The 17,619-nt window shown below is 51.2% G+C and overlaps 1 protein-coding gene across 1 annotated transcript; it reads left to right on the top strand.

Annotated features, from left to right (window-relative positions):
• The first annotated feature begins 8,123 nt into the window (after window positions 1-8,123).
• On the top strand, window positions 8,124-17,397 carry Cdk5rap3 (CDK5 regulatory subunit associated protein 3). The gene is made up of 14 exons (XM_041665315.1): window positions 8,124-8,233; window positions 8,421-8,466; window positions 10,660-10,791; window positions 11,024-11,124; window positions 11,741-11,789; window positions 12,386-12,564; window positions 12,744-12,880; window positions 13,095-13,239; window positions 13,777-13,878; window positions 14,235-14,313; window positions 15,024-15,112; window positions 16,272-16,477; window positions 16,778-16,949; window positions 17,065-17,397. The coding sequence occupies exons 1-14, from the start codon at window positions 8,228-8,230 to the stop codon at window positions 17,128-17,130; spliced, it is 1,509 nt and encodes a 502-aa protein (XP_041521249.1). The 5' UTR covers window positions 8,124-8,227; the 3' UTR covers window positions 17,131-17,397.
• Window positions 17,398-17,619: the final 222 nt, after the last annotated feature.

The following is a 17,619-nucleotide window of genomic DNA, read 5'->3' on the forward strand; positions in this document are numbered from 1 at the left end:
ATGAGTTGGTGGCTAGCCTGGGCTACATAGAGAACTCCTTTAGGGAAATTACACAAAGAATCCCCTGTGTGCAGAGGGTTTCTGCATAAGCCTCAACTTTTCTCAGACTCCCAAAGAGAAAGGTAGAGGTGGAGGAGGAGGGGGAGGGAAGGAAGGAGGAGGAGAAAGTGGTAGGTATAGGCAAGGAGAAAGGCAAAACATGTGGGCACACTGTCACCTCCCACAAACCCACCTCTGCCTGGCTGCTGGCCTTGGGGAATGCTGTTGGGTAGCTGCCCTGAGGCCTGAGGCATGCTCTTGACCTTCAGATGGGCATCTCTCCAGAGTAAGAAACCGCTGCTGCGTGTCCAGGGTTCTCGAAGCTTCTCTACCCAACATACTCACAGCTGCCTTCCTTCCTCTCTGGGCTGGGTATGTGTGCTCGACACAAAGCAAGGTACTGGGGCAGAAAAAGGCATGAAAGTTCCCATTTCCCTGACTCCCTCCAGGGTATGTTTGACTCTAACTAGCCAACTCTCGCCTTACCCATATCTTCTTCTTCTTCTTCTTCTTCTTCTTCTTCTTCTTCTTCTTCTTCTTCTTCTGCCTTGGATCCTATTCCTTTGTAACCTAAATACCCCAGCCCATGCCACTCCTAAACAGCCCTTGGATGGACTTCGAAGACTTCCCATGCCATGGCCCACACTGGAGCCCCTCACCCCTGGTTCTCTTAGGGGGGAACCTCTATAGCAGTGACTCTCGGCCCGTGAGTCACAACCCCTTTGGGGGGTCACATATCAGATATTTACCCAGAAAGACATATCACCAATATCACCAATACAGCTGCTACATAGTAGGACTTTCTTGTTATTATTATTATTCATTTATTTATTGTTTTTTTTAAAGATTTATTTATTATGTATACAACTTTCTGCCTCCATTTATACCCACACGCCAGCGGAGGGCACCAGATCTCTTTACAGATGGTTTGAGCCACCATGTGGTTGCTGGGAATTGAACTCAGGACCTCTGGAAGAGCAGACAGTGCTCTTAACCACTGAGCCATCTCTCCAGCCCCTATTTATTGGTTTTTCAAGACAGGATTTATTTGTGTTGCCTTGATTGTCCTGGAACTCATTCTACAGACCAGCCTGGCCTTGAACTTGCAGAGATCCGCCAGCCTCTGCCTCCCGAGTGCTGGGGCTAAAGGTGCACCACTAGGCCTGGTAATGTAGTGGGAAAGGAAGCATCATGGCTGTTATCTCCAGCAGCCCTGTGCTCAGCACTGCTCTCCCTGGACCATCTGGATATGTGCGGAGGAGAGTCCCTGTATTGACCTCTGCTGCTCCAGCTGCCTTGCTCTTGGCTTAGCTTCTGTGTGCATGTGTGTGTGTGTTGGGAGTTTAAGGATAGCATTTTGCAAGGCCTCCCTGTCTCTACTGCAAGGCACACACAATTCAATTATCTTACCACAGCTTCCTAAATGGAATTTCAGAATTCCCAGGCTGTCACCTGGGCCAGAAGACAACCAAGGCTAAAACCTGACAACAGTTCAGTCGGGAAGCCAGAGGGGCCATGGTGAGGTGTGCTTTGGCCGGTGGACAGTTCCCAGAGCCACCCCACAACTTCTCATCCACACAAGAGGGGGTTTGTCCTGAAGGTCTTCACCCCCTGCCTCTGCTGTGGTGTTTGAGGCACAGCAGGCACCCTGTTCTTTTGGCTCCACAGCGAAGTCCCTCGTGAGAACCCTCACCGCAGTGGCCGCCTGCCTATAGCCCTCCCCTACTGAATGCCACGAGGAGAGGGGCAGGCACTTCCTTCTGGAAAGGTCTGCGTGAAAGTCAGGCCCAACTTGTGGCCTTCAGCAAATTTATACTGGGAGGTTCAGTCTTGGAGCTCTAAACATCACTGCACTCTTATTGCTCTGTTAAAAAAAAAATGGTGCTTTAAAAACACGTCTTCAAAAACTAGGTTAAAGTACGATGCACCATTCACAGATAACAGTGTGTGTTTTCAGAAATGTGTGCTTGCTGGCTGAGGTTCACCAGTGAGAAAACCGAGGACCTCAGCATCCTTTGGGGGCACAGCTACAGATCCTCATTAGATAGCAAATTTAGCCTAGTCAGACATAGGCTTCCCACTGTCCTGAGCTCTGCCCAGGGGCCAGAAATTGTTTCCAGGGCTATTTTATAAGCTAGAGAGACACGGGGAGCTGGAATATCCCTAGCATTGCCCTTCTGGGACACTGGAGCTTCTGAGGTCGTGCAGCACCTGGCCCACTGTGGCCAACAGAGAAAGGCGGAAAAGACTGGATCCTGAGGTCGCTTAGCCTAGCCCTTGTCACAAGCACAGAGGACAAAGATCAATACCTGATGGGCCACACGGGGGGGGGGGGGGGGGGGGCTGGGAAGCAGGGTCTGCAGAGTGAGTTTGAGGACAACCGGAACTACTCAGGGAAACCCTGTCTCAAAAACCAAAATAAAATAAAATAAAATAAAAGAAATTCTGAAAGAGAAAAAAATTAGTGAAAAAAGAAAACCTCTCCCTCTGTCCATTCCTGTTTCTGTCTGCCTCCCCTTACAGAAAATGACCTGAGAAAACGCTACCTGCTTCTGACGAGTACAATTGGTGTCACAGCCACAACCTGATTCTCAGTATGATGGAAGTGAAGACTCATCTTTGTGTCTTCGGTATTTGATCTCCCAGGGGTCTTGTATTGAAGCCTGTCCCCAGAGCTCTCATCTTGAACCCCAGAATGTGAGTCTGTTTGGAAACAGGGTTTGCAGGTGTTCAAACCCCAGAATGCGAGTCTGTTTGGAAACAGGGTTTTGCAGGTGTCTTTAGTTAAGATGCAGTCACAGCATATTAGAGAGGCCCTAAATCCAAGGCCTGGGCTCCTTGTGGGGAAATGAGACCCAGAGGGACACAGAAAGTCTGCCACGTGTGACAACGAAGACAGAGCCTGAATTGACAGTTCTTCAAGGCCAGGAGCAAGGCCCTCTGGCCACTGCCAGAAACAGGGGAGGCTCTGACAGATTGTTACCCAAGAACCTGCCTGGATTTCAGGGTTCAGATTTACGGTAATCTAAAAAAACTATACTCTCAGTTATTGTCAGGTTGGATAACTCACTCGAGTACTTATTGGCCATTTGGTTTGGGCTTCGTTTTCATGGAAGGGATTCTTTTTTTCCTTTTTCTTTTCTTTCTTTTCTTTTTCTTTTTTTTTTTTTTTTGTTTTTTAACAGAGTTTTTCTCTGTGTAACAGCCCTAGCTGTCCTGCTGGAACTCACTCTGTAGACCAGGCTGGCTTCAAACTCACAGAGGTCCACCTGCCTCTGTCTCCCGAGTGCTGGGATTAAAGGTGTGCACCACCACCACCCGTCAAGGAAGTGATCTCTTTTGGATGTGGAAAATCCTTACTGTGTCGGGGGTGGAGGGGAAATTCATTTAGAGACCGTTAGATCTTTTGGACCATCTACAGCCTTCCAGGGACTCGCTGCCCTCTAGGTGGGATCACTTGCCTATAGGATTCAATTTCAGCCCAACCACTGGCCTGGCAGTTCCTCCTCAGGATCCATCTTTGCCAACTTCTTCGACCTCATTTCTCTCCACTCTGCATATGAACAATCATGCCCTCTGGGTGAGAGTTCGGTTGTCTACTCCCCTTGTGCTCTGAGAATGCACCCCACTTGGTTTGTATGGGGTTATTTAAGCACTTTTGATGGATGAACACGGCCCTGGTCTCCAGACAGGTTTCATGGGATGCAGGGTGTGGCAGACCCATCACACCGTACGCCGTATTTTTTCTAACATCAGAACTGTGTCTTTGAGTCAAGGGCCCCAGTACCATCTTCGGCAGACATGGGACTGCATGGGAATGGAGGCTGACAGAGGATGCCCCAGTAATGGAGTTAGTTTTCTTTCTCTTGGTAGATTAGAGTCATTCCCCTGCCGCAGCAAAGGTGCAGAAGTAAACTCAGTGTTTTACCTGAGAGATGATACACAGGGCCAAGTTCATGAGGCCACCCAGAGCTAAAAAGTGAAGGGATGGAGGGCATGGCCAACCAAGACAAGGGTGTAATCAGTAGCTCTGAGCACAACACAGATGACAGGGGCTGTGTGGCCTATGGACCTTCGTGGACCTGTGCTTAACCTGGGAAGCCGACAGCCAAGTTTCTTTCCAATTTCCCCTGTGCTGACCCCCAACAGCCTCAGCAGGGAGTTGGCTCCATACCCTGACCTGTGAAGGGAGGGGAAATGGAGCTGGCGACCTTGAAGTCCTTTCCCCTAGAACATGAATCACAACCACCATTAAACACCTCCCTGTAAACAGCACGTTGTCCATCCTTCCTTTTTGTATAACTCTCACTGTCACTGCGTGGCAGGTATCCTGCCGGGTGCTGGGTTATAGAGATGAACGAGTCTGTAATCTTCTGCAGGGTGCTCACAAATCATCTGAGGGGTAAACTGAAAACAAAATGGCAACACAGAGATCGATACACCCAACTAGTACCAGTAAGACGTCCAGTCAGGGTTTCCAAGGAGATTCTCATTCTCTCTCTCTCTCTCTCTCTCCTCTTTCTCTCCCACTCATCCACACCCCAATGTCCAAACAATAAAGTAATATACATAGGATCATATAAAGGTCATCTGGGTGTCAAAGGCAAGGCCTCATTTTATGGGATTTCAAGATAGGCCATGGGCACTGGTCCAAAACTTGGTGTGGTAAGAAAGGACTTTGTAAGGGAGAAGGGACTTCAGGAGCGAGAGCACTGAGTCCGACACAGCAACTAGGGAGTGGACATCTGTCTGCAGACCAGTGAAGGATAGCTAGAGGGTGGTGGTGACAGAGCCAGGGGGGCAGGCAAGGGCACAGGCGTGTCACACAGAGAATAAGAGTGAAACTGAGGAGCCTGACATGACCTGGGTTTGAATCCCGACCCCACCGGCTCCAGTTGTATCAATGTTGATAAGTAATGATCTAATAACAGCACCCACACCATGAGTTGTTACAAGGGTCAAGTTAGGCACAGTTTGCAAGACACGTTAGCTCTCCACTGGCAGGTGGTTATCACTTCATAATCAGGCTGACAATAACGGAGGGCAGGGCAGCCTGCATGCGTGGCAGGTGTACTGTGGGGCTCTGCGCTTCCCCGTTGCGAAACGTTTATGTGTCATTCCCAGGGGTGACTGCACGGCTTCCGCCAAGCAGGGACTCAGAGATTCATGATCAGAAACCTCCCGTATCCTCTCCTTGCTGGGATCCAAACAACCAAAATCTCCCCCCTCCCCCAAGCTGGCAGAGTATTAACTCTGACTTGGATAACCTGGTCATAATAAGTCTGCCAAAGGCCACAAGCGCCTTGTGATCTTGGAAAAGTGCAGAATGGCACCAACATCCCACTGCCTGCCTGTGTTCTCTGGGCTAGTTGTCCCCAGGGTTAGTAACTAAGCAAAACCATTCTTCAACACCCTGCGCTCCCCATGAGTCATTCTGGGAGTTGTGGGTGAGGGTGAAGGCCTGGTGGGCTCTGTTTCACGAACTCACCAGGGCTGGGTCTGCCAGACTGGCCTTGCCCTGCTGTGCCCTGCCTGTTGGTTCAAGGAGGAAAGATATACTTGGAAGGTGTGGCAGTGCCAGGTTTCTTGGGGGATGTCCCAGGGAGCTTGCAGCACACGATTAGAACTCGCTAAGTGTGTATTTAGTCATAGGGGAGTCCTAGCAATGCCTGAGTCAGGAGTCTGAGATGGGAGCCAAGTACCGGTGAGAACCCTGAAGAGGCCCTTAGTTCTCCCCCGTGGACCGCTTCCAGAGAAGCCTGCTGATTTATTCTATAATAATAATGATTATATATGAATAATGTTTTATTTATGTATAGCTCACAAAATATGAGATTGCATATCTATACTATATTTCCAACCATAAAAAGTTATGAACATCTAAAAATATTTTATTGTTTTTATTTTAGATGTATGAATGTTTGCCTGTGTGTATGTCTGTGTGCCGTGTGTGTGTGTGTGTGTGTGTGTGATGCTCACGGAGGGCAGAAGAGGGTGTCAGGTACCCCTGGAACTGGCTACAGGTGGTGTGAGTGGCAGTGTGGCTACTGGGAATTGAACTCAGGTCCTTGGAAGAGCAGCCAGTGCTCTTAACTACTGAATCATCTCCCCAACCCCCAATTTTTTTTCTTTTTTCGTTTCCTTTCTCCCCTTTTTGAGACTGAATCTGCATATCCCAGTATGGCTTCAAGATTGCTATATAGTCCAGGATGACCTTGAACGTCAGAGCCTCCGGCCTCCACCTTCCAAGTGCTGGGATTACAGATGTGTGCCACCATTTCTGGTGCTATGTGGTGCTGGAGATGGAACCCAGGAGTTCCTGTGTCCTAGGTAACCACTCCACCAACTAAGCTCCACCCCTCGCCCTGAGTCCTGCACCTTTAGTGTGTTTATTTATTTAAGCCTCTACACAAATACCCTGAGATAGGCTAAGTGTTATCTCTCCATTGAGAGAACTGTGGCTACCGGAGAAGTGTGGAAACTGTCCAACACCTCCCAGGGCCAGAATCTAGGTCTACCCACTACTGTACCAGACCAGGCAGTTCAGTCCAGAATCTAGGAAGCCCTGGGTGTCACGCTGTGTTGGGGTGGGTGAAGAAGGAAGATAGCACTTAGGAACGCCATACCCAGACCTGTGGTGTCCCTGGGACCATCCCCTCACCCTCTCTCTCTTCACTTCTTGTCCAAATCTGAAGCATGTCCTTGCCTGAAGCTCAGTTTGTGGCCTTCCCAGCCTGATGCGGACCCGAATGCCTTCTGCACACTTCCCACTTGACGGATTCCCATCAGTGCCAACTCCACGAGTTCAAAGCCCCTCTGCAATATTTGTTCAGCCTCCTGCATCACGGTGTCAGGGGGTGGCACCCCACTCAACACTTGACCGTCATCTTGTTTTGTCTGTTTTTTTGAGACAAGGTTTCTCTGTGTAGCCCTGGCTGTCCTGGGACTAGCTCTGTAGACAGGCTGGTCCTGAACTCACGGAGATTCGCCTGTCTCTGCCTCTCAAATGCTGGGATTAAAGGCGTGTGCCACCACCGCCCAGCTTGAGTGTCATTGTTGGTGTCTCTCTCCTCACCCATTCTGCCAATCTATTGCCAAGTTCTGCCCATTTTCTTCCTAAACATCTTTCAAGCTCTGCCCATTTCCTCCCACACCTCCTGCCCTAGGTCAGGCCCCAAGCTCTGTGTTTCAGCCTCCTTCTAGTTAACCTGTCTCCAGTCTTATCTCCCATATAACCCATCCTTATAGCCAATATGTGCATGTCCTTCCTTGTCCCAAACCTTTCAGGGGTGAAGTCCAAGTTCTTTATTTAATATGACCCTGTGACATGACCCTTACATTTTACAATCTCCTCTCAGATCGTTCCATGCCTTAAACCTTTTACTGCACAGAGGTGGGCCTAAGGGTCAGCCACAGGTAGGAGGCCTGGAGTGTCTCTTAAAGTCTTTGGTAATGTTTAAACAAGGAATCCTGCATCTGTTGCCAGTCTGCCCTGCCTGTCTTTGCTCTGAACTCCTCTTGCAGTTTGTAGCCTGTAAAGTTTGTCTAGTCTCTTCCAAGGGGAACACCCTTCCACATGTCTTCCTTCTGCAGCTTTTCTTCTAACACTCAATGCCCAGGTGTTGCTTCCTCTCCCTACCCTAATCTGCCAACAAGAATCGGGTGCTTAAAACACATGTCTATCAGATAAACGAACGGGGAGGACAAAGTGTGACAAGCGCAACGATCTTCTACAGGCGGTAAAGGGAGGAAAAACGGGAAGAAAATAATTTCAACTACTTTCGAAAATGCCATCTGGACGGCGCTAGGACCCTGTCCGCGAACGTGTTCGTTCTCCAGCAGGGGGCTCTGCGCCCCGCCGGGAAGAAAGCCGCCTACGCCGGCTCTTGGGCGCCCCCTACCGCCATTGCGCAAGCGCTACAGCCCTTCCAGCCGCTCACGGGGCCCGAGCCCGCCTCTCGTCTCCCATTGGCTGTCCGCTATTCTCCCGCCCATCCGGTACTCAGCCATTCAGCACCTCCTGGTGGGCGGGGCTTTCAGAGGGGGCGGGGCGTGGGCTCGGATTGGCTCGGCGGAAGACGACGACGTGGCTTAAGGAGGCCTGTTTGTTTCTCAACTGAGGCTCACGCACCCCGGCTCACGATTGGTGCTAGGCCGGGTCTTGGCCGGAAGCGGAAGTGGAGAAAGGATGCAGGTGTGGGGACTTGTGCTGGAAAACCTGGGGTCTGCTTTGCGACCCTTGTCCTGTCTCCTCTATCCTTCCTGCCCTCATCCGGGCGCTCTGGCCCTGCAGGGTGGCGGTTGGGCTCGCGAGACGAGCGCGCGCGAGGCACACCGCCTTCCCGCGTTCACGCCCCCCTCCCTGTCGCATTTCCCACCAGGACCATCAGCACGTGCCCATCGACATCCAGACCAGCAAGCTGCTCGGTAGGAGAGGCGCCCCCGCGCGGTCGCCTGTCGGGGGAGGCCTGATAATTGCCCACTGTCACCAGCAGCCAGGAGCTGGGAAAGCCCGGCTCGAGGTGCCTTACTCTGGCCCGGCCTGTTTGAGGGAACCATTTGCTTCCTTTGCATTTGCAAGTCTGTCCTGGCTCCTTGTTTCCTACTTTTAACATTGATAACGTAGTATCAAGTCCTTTTCTGGCACACAGGACAAGTGGCTGGTGTTAAAGATGGCCAGTTACCAGATGGTCTGTCCATTTGGACTGCAGGCTCTTTGTTTCTGGCTTCCTGGCTTTTTGCATTATTTGGGGATGGGGAAACCCCTCCCAACTTATTTGAAACGTTTCAATGCCCCTTTGAATTTATGGAGAAGAGGGACCTAAGATTCGGATACAGACCCTTTATGCCAGGCATGGTGGCTCATGCTGGTAACCATGACACTTGAGAAGGCTGAGGCAGGAGGATTGCTGGCAGCAGATACCAGGCTAGTCAGGAACACTTAGCAGTAATAGCAGTGCCCCACCTAAAAGACAAAAAAGCCATTAGTGTCACCACTCAGGAGGCAAGACCAGCCTGTCTACATAGCAAACTCTAGCTCGGCCGGATTACACGGAGAGACCCTAAAGACAAGAAGACCTTTTCGTGGCCAGGCCATCTCTGTGTCTTGTTTTGTTCCTCGTTCTGTCACTCTGGACATGTGCACAGCTCCCAACACTTTAAATGTGCCTCGGATTCCTCAGCCCAATGTTAATCATGTCCCCAAGAGGGTGACACTGTGAAGCTTGAGACACTTGACCAGTTGACAGATTTGTCAACAAGGCCACCTTTGTAAATTTACCACTATGAGGGGGGCACTCAGTCCTTTGATGGGCAACAGTGAGGCTTCTGCTTAGCGTCCTAAGTGCTGGGGTTACAGACAGGAGCCACTGTGTATTCATGGTGTGTGAACACCCTTGTGCCCACCCTGGTGTGAGAGCTTGTCCTCCAGTCATGGAAGAACCGGCAGCACACCGTTCCCTGAGCACTTGCCCCATACAAGGTGCCATTTATACTTGTCTTATTTTCTTTTTATTTTTAAGACAGGGTTTCTTTGTATAGCCCTGGCTGTCCTGGAACTTGCTCTGTACCCCAGGCTGGCCTCGAACTCACAGAGATCCACCTGCCTCTGCCTCCCGAGTGCTGGGATTAAAGGTGTGCGCCACCACTGTCCGGCAATAAAATATTTTAAAGGCTGGAGAGATGGCTCAGATTGAGTGCTTTTCCAGAGGTCCTGAGTTCAGTTCCCAGCAACCACATGGTGGGTCATAGCCTTCTGTAATGAGGTCTGGCGCCCTCTCCTAGTCTGCAGCATACATGCAGACAGACCATTGTGTATATAACAAATACACAGTCTTTAAAAAGCTATATTTTAAATAAACTTGATAATTAGATCCCAGGACCATCTAACTGTAACACCTTAGTTCTCTTCTTAAGAAATGAGCATGGCTTTTAGACTTCAAAACCGGGTCAGTTACATTGGCAGTCATGTGGCAGAGTGGCACTTCAGTATTAAGAAGAGACCAGCAGCCTTAATCACAGCACTGGAGAGGCAGAGGCAGGCTTTCCATGAGTTCAAGGGCAGTGTGATCTACATAGTGAGTTCCAGGATAGCTGGGGCTCTATGAAAACAAGCTCATCAACTCGCATCCTCCAGTCCTTGGGGCTCTGTAGGTGTGAGGGGCTTTGCAGTTTTCGTTCATCCGGTAGTTGGCATAGCCACCTTGTGTTTGCCATTGTTGCGGTTAATCCCAGCCCCGAGGAAGTGGAAGTTGAGCAACACCCTCTGTCAACAAGAAAGATATAATTACCCACAGAAGCAAAATATTATGGAGAATTTAGAATGGTCAAAAGTGGCACTTTCATGTCAGGACCAATTTAAAGGTTTTCTTTATCCCGGTGTTGAGGCATTGCTCTGTAAAACCCACACTGGGGATAAAGTCAGGGCGCCGGAGCTTGTTTAGCCCAAGCACCTCTCTGAGTCCGTCTGCCTTTTCATCTTCCCATTTCTCTGTGGTTGGTACCTTAGCCAATGCGGCAACAGCTGCTGTTCAATATCGAGCGTGGGACGCTTGAACTACTGGATTCCCGGTGGGGGTCGGGGGTGGGGCAGGCTGTGGCGACTGGCTGATTCTCACGCAGATTGGCTAGTGGACAGACGACACTGCAACCTGAAATGGCAAAGTCTGGTGCTGACCATCCGGGAGAAGATCAACACAGCCATCCAGGACATGCCAGAGAGCCAAGAGATTGCCCAGCTGCTCTCTGGATCCTGTGAGTGATCTGCAGCCATGTTCCTGGAGCCCCTTCCTTTCAGGAGTCCTGTGTGTCTACCCAGCCATTCCCTTGTTGAGCTACCAGGGCTGACCCCAGAGAGAGAGGTTGTTTCCTGGCTTGTAGATGCTGGTTTCTTCCATGCTAAAATAAGTGGGTCAGCCACGTGCAGTAGCCAGAGGAAGAGAGGAAGGATGGTAGAAGTCTGAAAGTCCCCATTCTTGCTTTCTAGACATTCATTACTTCCATTGCCTACGAATAGTGGACCTTCTTAAAGGTACTGAGGCCTCCACCAAAAATATCTTTGGCCGGTACTCTTCACAGCGGATGAAGGTAAGCGTGGTTGAGGACTGGTAACGCACGGTTCCGGACATCAGTCTATAGCCCCTCTAGGCTCACGAAATGCCTAGGCAAGTCAAAATGCCTGCATAGTATATTTCCTGATCTATCTTTGTCCCTATAATTTATACCAAAGTAGGCCAGGTGGTGGTGGTGCACACCTTTAATCCCAGCACTCAGGAGGCAGAGGCAGGCGAATCCCTGTGAGTTCGAGGCCAGCCTGGTCTACAAGAGCTAGTTCCAGGACAGCTAGGACTGTTACACAGGAAAACCCTGTCTCAAAAAAACAAAAACCAAACAAAAATGTATACAAAAGTAGACCTGTGCCTTGGGCTTACATGTCCTCACCTTTAGCCTTTCAGAATCACCGTTAGGAATCATAGTCCCAGAATCTCGTGGGTGGTCCTGTCCCCTGGGCTTACATGACTCTTGGGAATCACTGTTAGGTTCACAGTCCCAGAATCACGTGGGTGGTCCAGCCAGCATTAAAGCTGGAGGAAGGTGAGGAGTTTGTGCTTGGTACAAAGCCTGGGGCAGCCTCCTCCGCAGGGATTGGCTGTGAGGAGCTGCTGAGTGCTCCTCTGACTCATCCCTTCTCTGCTGTTCTCAGGATTGGCAGGAGATCATAGGCCTGTATGAAAAGGACAACACCTACTTAGGTAAAGTGGCCCTAGCATCCGCAGGGAAGCCCACTCCTGGGATCCTGAAATACCGAGCTTACGGGGCACCTAGAAGGAAATGGAGCGCAGTACAGGTGCTGCCTGTTGTAGGTGTGAGGAGCAGCTCCTCAAGTGTCGGGGTATGATCAGGGTATGATCAGCCGAGCAGGTGTCCAGCCTGTCTGTCTTCCTTGGGGAGGTAGCGTGTACTGCCCCACTCTCTCTGCACTCCTTCCACAGTAGGCAGAAGAGCTGCGGGTCGCCCTGGAGGCCATGTTGGGAGCCTGAGAGAACAGCTAATGGCTGGTAGTAGTTTGGACTGTGACTCTGAGTAGTAAATAATGGTGATAAGTGATTTATACCAAGCACCCAAGTGCAAAGGGTTCTGGTTGGTGTTTTATATGGATCTGCATGGTAAACACTGCAGTCCCTGTTTGGGAGCTGAGGATGGAAGAGGAGAGGGTATGTAACTTGTCTCAGGTCCCAGAGCTAGGCATGGAGAGGTAGAGAAGCCAGCCCCCTCTTCTCCACCACGCTGTGATGTCTGTACCTCAGGGCAAGGGTGTCCTATAGTAAACTTCCTGGGTCCTCCTCAGTGGAACTTTCTAGCCTCCTGGTTCGGAATGTCAATTATGAGATCCCCTCGCTGAAGAAGCAGATTGCCAAGTGCCAGCAGCTGCAGCAGGAATACAGCCGCAAGGAGGAAGAGGGCCAGGCCGGGGCTGCTGAGATGCGTGAGCAGTTCTACCACTCGTGCAAGCAGTACGGCATCACGGTGAGTGGGTGCGCCATCACCGTGGGAGAGTCTCTGGGCCCGGCAGCTCCTGGGCAGCTGGACTCTGCCCGACCCGGGTCACTGGCTCACCTTCCTGCAGTCTTTTAATGTTTTCTTTGACCTGCTGATTCCCACTTCCCTCTTTGTGTGACCTAACCCTTTCCCTCTCTCAATGCTAGGGCGACAATGTCCGGAGAGAGCTCCTGGCCCTGGTGAAGGACCTGCCGAGTCAGCTGGCTGAGATAGGAGCAGGAGCTCAGGCCCTGGGGGAGGCCATCGACCTGTACCAGGCCTGTGTGGAGTTTGTGTGTGACAGGTAAGGAGGACTTCCAGTGCCTGAGCTGGGGTTGCTTTCCCTGGTCCCTCTTCTCTTTTCCATTCGAATTGTTCCCACATAACATGTCAGCTGTGTCCCACACCCTTGGAGCGGTGCAGAATGTGCCCCTTGGACCATGTGGTGCAGGATGGAGCCTGTGCCCACTTCCCAAGTGCTCGTGGGAGGAGGGCTCAGTTAACATGTTCTGTTGAAGCCCCACAGAGCAGGTGTTGCCCATGCTGCGCTACGTGAAGAAGCACGGGAACTCAACAGTGTATGAATGGAGGACGGGGACAGAGCCCTCTGTGGTGGAGCGGCCACAACTGGAGGAACCTCCAGAGCAGGTGCAAGAAGATGAGGTAAGACAGGCCCTGGGAGGCGCTGAGTGGGGACTCCTCATCCACACACAGCCCTGACCAGAATTTCCACAGTGAACCATGAGGGAAGCCATGTGGTGTGACTTAGGTAGGAAGACCCAAAAGGCCCTTTATTTTCCTGGCTTTCTTGAGATCAGAAAACAGACAAGTTCTAAAAGCCTCAGTGCACTGGCTCAAGTTGACCTGGGGAGTCCTTCAGTGAAACAGCCCTTTCTTTTTTGTTTTGTTTTTGTTTTCGAGACAGGTTTCATCCATAGTTTTAGAGCCTGTCCTGGAACTAGCTCTTATAGACCAGGCTGTCCTCAAACTCACAGAGATCTGCCTGCCTCTGCCTCCCGAGTGCTGGGATTAAAGGCGTGCGTCACCACCGCCCGGCTCGAAACAGCCCTTTCTTGTGGGAGCTTGGAGGCTTTGCGGTCGGCTGTGTGACTTTCCACGTGGCTCCGAGTCCCATGGAAAGGGAAACTGCTCTCCCTTCCTTCACCTCCTGTTTGCACTGACATCATTTTTGCTTTTTAGATCGACTGGGGTGACTTTGGAGTGGAGGCTGTTTCTGACTCTGGCATCTCTGCTGAGACCCCTGGAATTGACTGGGGCATCTCCCTGGAATCGGAGTCAAAGGTAAGGTCTGTCTCTGAGTGCTCCTGCGTTGGCCATGGAAAAGATCTGTGTATGTGATGGTTCACAGGTCTAAGGCCAGGTGCTTCCTGAGCGGGGCAGAGTTACAAAAGTGGGGTGTCAGTTTAGAACTCTTTTTTCCTGGGGTTTGGGGTGTACAACTGCAAACAGACAATAACCTCACCACACAGGAAGGAGGGCGGCATCATCAAAGCCCAAATCACCACACTTGCCCCTGCACAGCACAGTGGCCCTTGCTCCACTGAGGGTCCAGTCACTGCACTTCCCAGGGGCTTTGTTGTGGCTCCCTGGGCTAGGGAACCGGTTCCAACATTGCTGAGTGTTTGCTGTCCATCCAGGATGCTGGGGGTGACGGGATAGACTGGGGCGATGACACCACTGCTTCAGAGATCACCGTGCTGGAGACAGGGACGGAGGGTGAGTGCCCTGGCCCTGCTGTCCTGAAGAGTGCAGAAGCAGGAGTTCAGGGTCATCCTTGAGCACTGAGTTTTGGACAGCCTGAGCTATGTGAGATCCTGTCCCTAAAAATAAAATCATTCTTGATGAAGATGTGAATGGAAGAGGGTACAGAGGGGTGGTAAGGAAAGTCTAGAAACTAAGCTCCTTTCTCTGGTTCGGATTTGTTCTGTCTTGTGTTTGGTTTTTTGAGACAGATATCACTGTGTAGCACTGGCTTATCTGCAACTCTCTGTAGACCAAGCTGGCCTCAAACTCAAAGAGATCTGCCTGCTTCTGCCTTCCCAGTGCTAAGATTAAAGACGTGCGCCCCCATGTCCCTCCCACCAACTCTGATCTATTTTAGATACTAAATGTAGGCTCGTCATTTTGGTAAACTATTTAGGAGTTGTTGGGCTCCAGGTCTGACATGACCCCCCACCTCTCCCAAGTCTGCAGAGATGCTGTAGCAGCCACTTGTGTCACTAGAGGGCAGTGCAGGACGACACTTTACCTCCTTTTGCCAGCTCTAGGTCTGCGTGGGATTTGCAGAGACCCATGGAAAAGGATAGCTTTCCCCCTTGGATGAGGCCGAGAGGGGGCTTTAGTGAAGTGAGTCTGTGTCCATAGTGACATAGTCTTCCTTCGCTAGTCCTCAGATCCATCCTCACGTCTCTGCCTCTCTCTCACAGCTCCAGAGGGCGTTGCTAGGGGCTCAGACGCTCTGACTCTTCTTGAATACCCTGAGACCCGGAACCAGTTCATTGATGAGCTGATGGAGGTACTGTCTTAGGGAAGGCGGCGGGGGTGACCAGGTTCTGACACAGATGACATCGCTTCTAATCCCTTCCTGCTATGTGAAGGGCAGTGACTAATTTCAGCACCCTAGAGCAGAGCCTTACAAGTTAGGATCCCACCATCACCACCACCACCCTTGTATTTACGATTCATCTCCAAAGTACCTGCACATCTTAGGCAATAGCAGTGGAGCAGTGACATTGAGAGGTCTTGCCTCTCTGGTGCTTACAGTCCAGCAGGAAGAGCAGATAAGGAGTGAGATGAGTGCCCTACATCAGATGGTCCTGGGTGCCACAGATCATCGGGAAGCAAGGGTGCTGGAATGTAGCTCAGTTGGCAGTGTCTGCCTAGCGTTTAGGAAGCTCCGGGCTCAGTTCTCAGCATCACACACACCGTGTGTAGTAGTTACTCTTGCAGTCCAGCTACAGTTCAGCACTTAGGAGGTCGAGACAGGAGGGTTGGAACTCCAGGGTCATCCTTAGCTACATGGCAGGCCTCCTGGAAATTCTGTGCCTGTCTGTTTTTTTCCCTTCTTCTCCTTTTAACCACAAGGGGACAAGGGGACAAAAGATGCCCAGTTTTCATAACACAGTGAGATAGGTTTTTCTCTTTGAAATTTGTATTTATGTACTTGTGTGCACACAGGCACAGCACAGGTAGAGGTCTGTGGACAACTGGATTTCATCCTTGTGGCAATCTCACCTTTCACCCTAGGACAAGCCCGGGTTATCAGGCTTGGTGTCAGGCTGTCTACCCAGCCCGAGATTAACTTACTCATAAAGACTACATGTTAGAGATATGGCTGCTGCTCTTATTCTTTCTAGACTTTTCCTGATCCAGAGTTTCTCAAGCATGATTCCCACTCCACTCTTACTCCTCTCATGCAGAGAAAATTGATACCTGCCCTGGGAGTTCCAGTTGTGTGACCTAAGGCTGGGAAGAAGGATGGAGAGCTAGGGCTAAGCAGACACAGGTTGCTGTGGGGCTGGAGCAACAGTAAGGGCTGCTATAGATGTGGGTTCCCAGCAATGCTGGTGTGCAGAGGAGACAGCCTGTCTCCTCCAGAGTCTGGCTCTTCCTGTTGGAGGGCTCAGCTTCTGAATCCTTCTCTTGCTTCGAACCAATTCCTTTTCCCTCCTCAGCTCGAGATCTTCTTGTCCCAGAGAGCAGTGGAGATGAGTGAGGAGGCCGACATCCTGTCGGTGAGCCAGTTTCAGCTGGCTCCTGCCATCCTTCAGGGCCAGACCAAAGAGAAGATGCTCAGCCTGGTCTCCACACTGCAGGATCTGATTGGCCGGCTCACTAGTCTCCGAATGCAGCATTTGTTTATGATTCTGGCCTCGCCAAGGTTGGCTTTCCTGTTTCTGTGTTTCTCCATGTTGAACGGAGCTCTGCCCTTGTCCTCTTCCTTGTCTCTCCCTTCCTGCGTACTTGGTTTTCTTCTGGGAATAGGGCGTCTCTTTGGGACAGGATAGGGTCGATTAATGTCTACAGACAGAATCTGCTTCCCAGGTAGGTGGGATTCTGGGCTGGTTTGTATTCCTTACCAGAAAAAGGATAGAAGGATGTGAGGGGAGAAGAGGCCAGCTCAGGGATTGGTTTCCCAAGCCTCACCCGGCCAGGCAGCCTCACAGGGTGCCCTGCGCAGGTATGTGGACCGAGTGACGGAGTTCCTTCAGCAGAAGCTGAAGCAGTCACAGTTGTTGGCTTTGAAGAAAGAGCTGATGGTAGAGAAGCAGCAGGAGGCGCTTCAGGAGCAGGCCGCTCTGGAACCCAAGCTGGACCTGCTCCTGGAGAAGAGCAGAGAGCTGCAGAAGCTGGTGAGAGACAGGCCAGAAGCCTGCCCTGCCCCGGGGGAGGACACCCCAGCTTTCACAACCTGAGGCCCTGCGCCTGCCTGTCTTCTCCCTGCCCACTCTGCTCTCTGTCTCTCAGATTGAAGCTGACATCTCCAAGAGGTACGGTGGCCGTCCTGTGAACCTGATGGGCACCTCTCTGTGATGCGCTCCCTCCGTATCTTCTGCTTCCCAGCCTCCAGGTGGAGGTGGGACAGCCCAGGCTGGTGTTACTGGGCCTCGTCAGCAAGAAGTCAGGCAGACCCGGGGACAGCCATAAGCAGAAAGTGTCAGCATTCAGGTGACACTGGCGTTCACTAAGCTCTCTGCCAGAAGTTGTCTTGAGTGGTTCTGTGACCTGTGACTCTGTAGCCTGTCAGCCACAACTCCTTTTAGTTCTCAAGTAAGGCTTAATAAAAAGGAAGAAACTTGACTGCTGGCGGTCACTTACACCTCTCCCTGGGCCTGCTCGTAGTTGAAGCTGGGCACAGGTTTTCCTGGATTCTTGATCCAGAAGGTCTTCAGCGACTGTAGAGCCCCAGATTAGAGACTTTTCTTTGCTTCTGTGGTAGCAGAATCCATAAGTATTTACAAATGGTTCAGCAAGGGGCTTTGGGGAGGCCAGTGCAACCTTGCCCCATCTGCTAGTCAGTCT

The sequence above is a fragment of the Microtus oregoni genome, unplaced genomic scaffold (genome assembly GCF_018167655.1).
Source record: "Microtus oregoni isolate MIOR12 unplaced genomic scaffold, Mior012 000015F_ref0000493, whole genome shotgun sequence".
NCBI classification, from domain to species: domain Eukaryota; kingdom Metazoa; phylum Chordata; class Mammalia; order Rodentia; family Cricetidae; genus Microtus; species Microtus oregoni.

Excerpts from the sequence above, each read along its gene's own strand:
- Cdk5rap3 (XM_041665315.1), top strand. Across the intron at positions 8,467-10,659 it reads CCAGACCAGCAAGCTGCTCG|ATTGGCTAGTGGACAGACGA; the intron begins GTAGGAGAGGCG and ends ATTCTCACGCAG. Across the intron at positions 15,113-16,271 it reads TCATTGATGAGCTGATGGAG|CTCGAGATCTTCTTGTCCCA; the intron begins GTACTGTCTTAG and ends TTCCCTCCTCAG.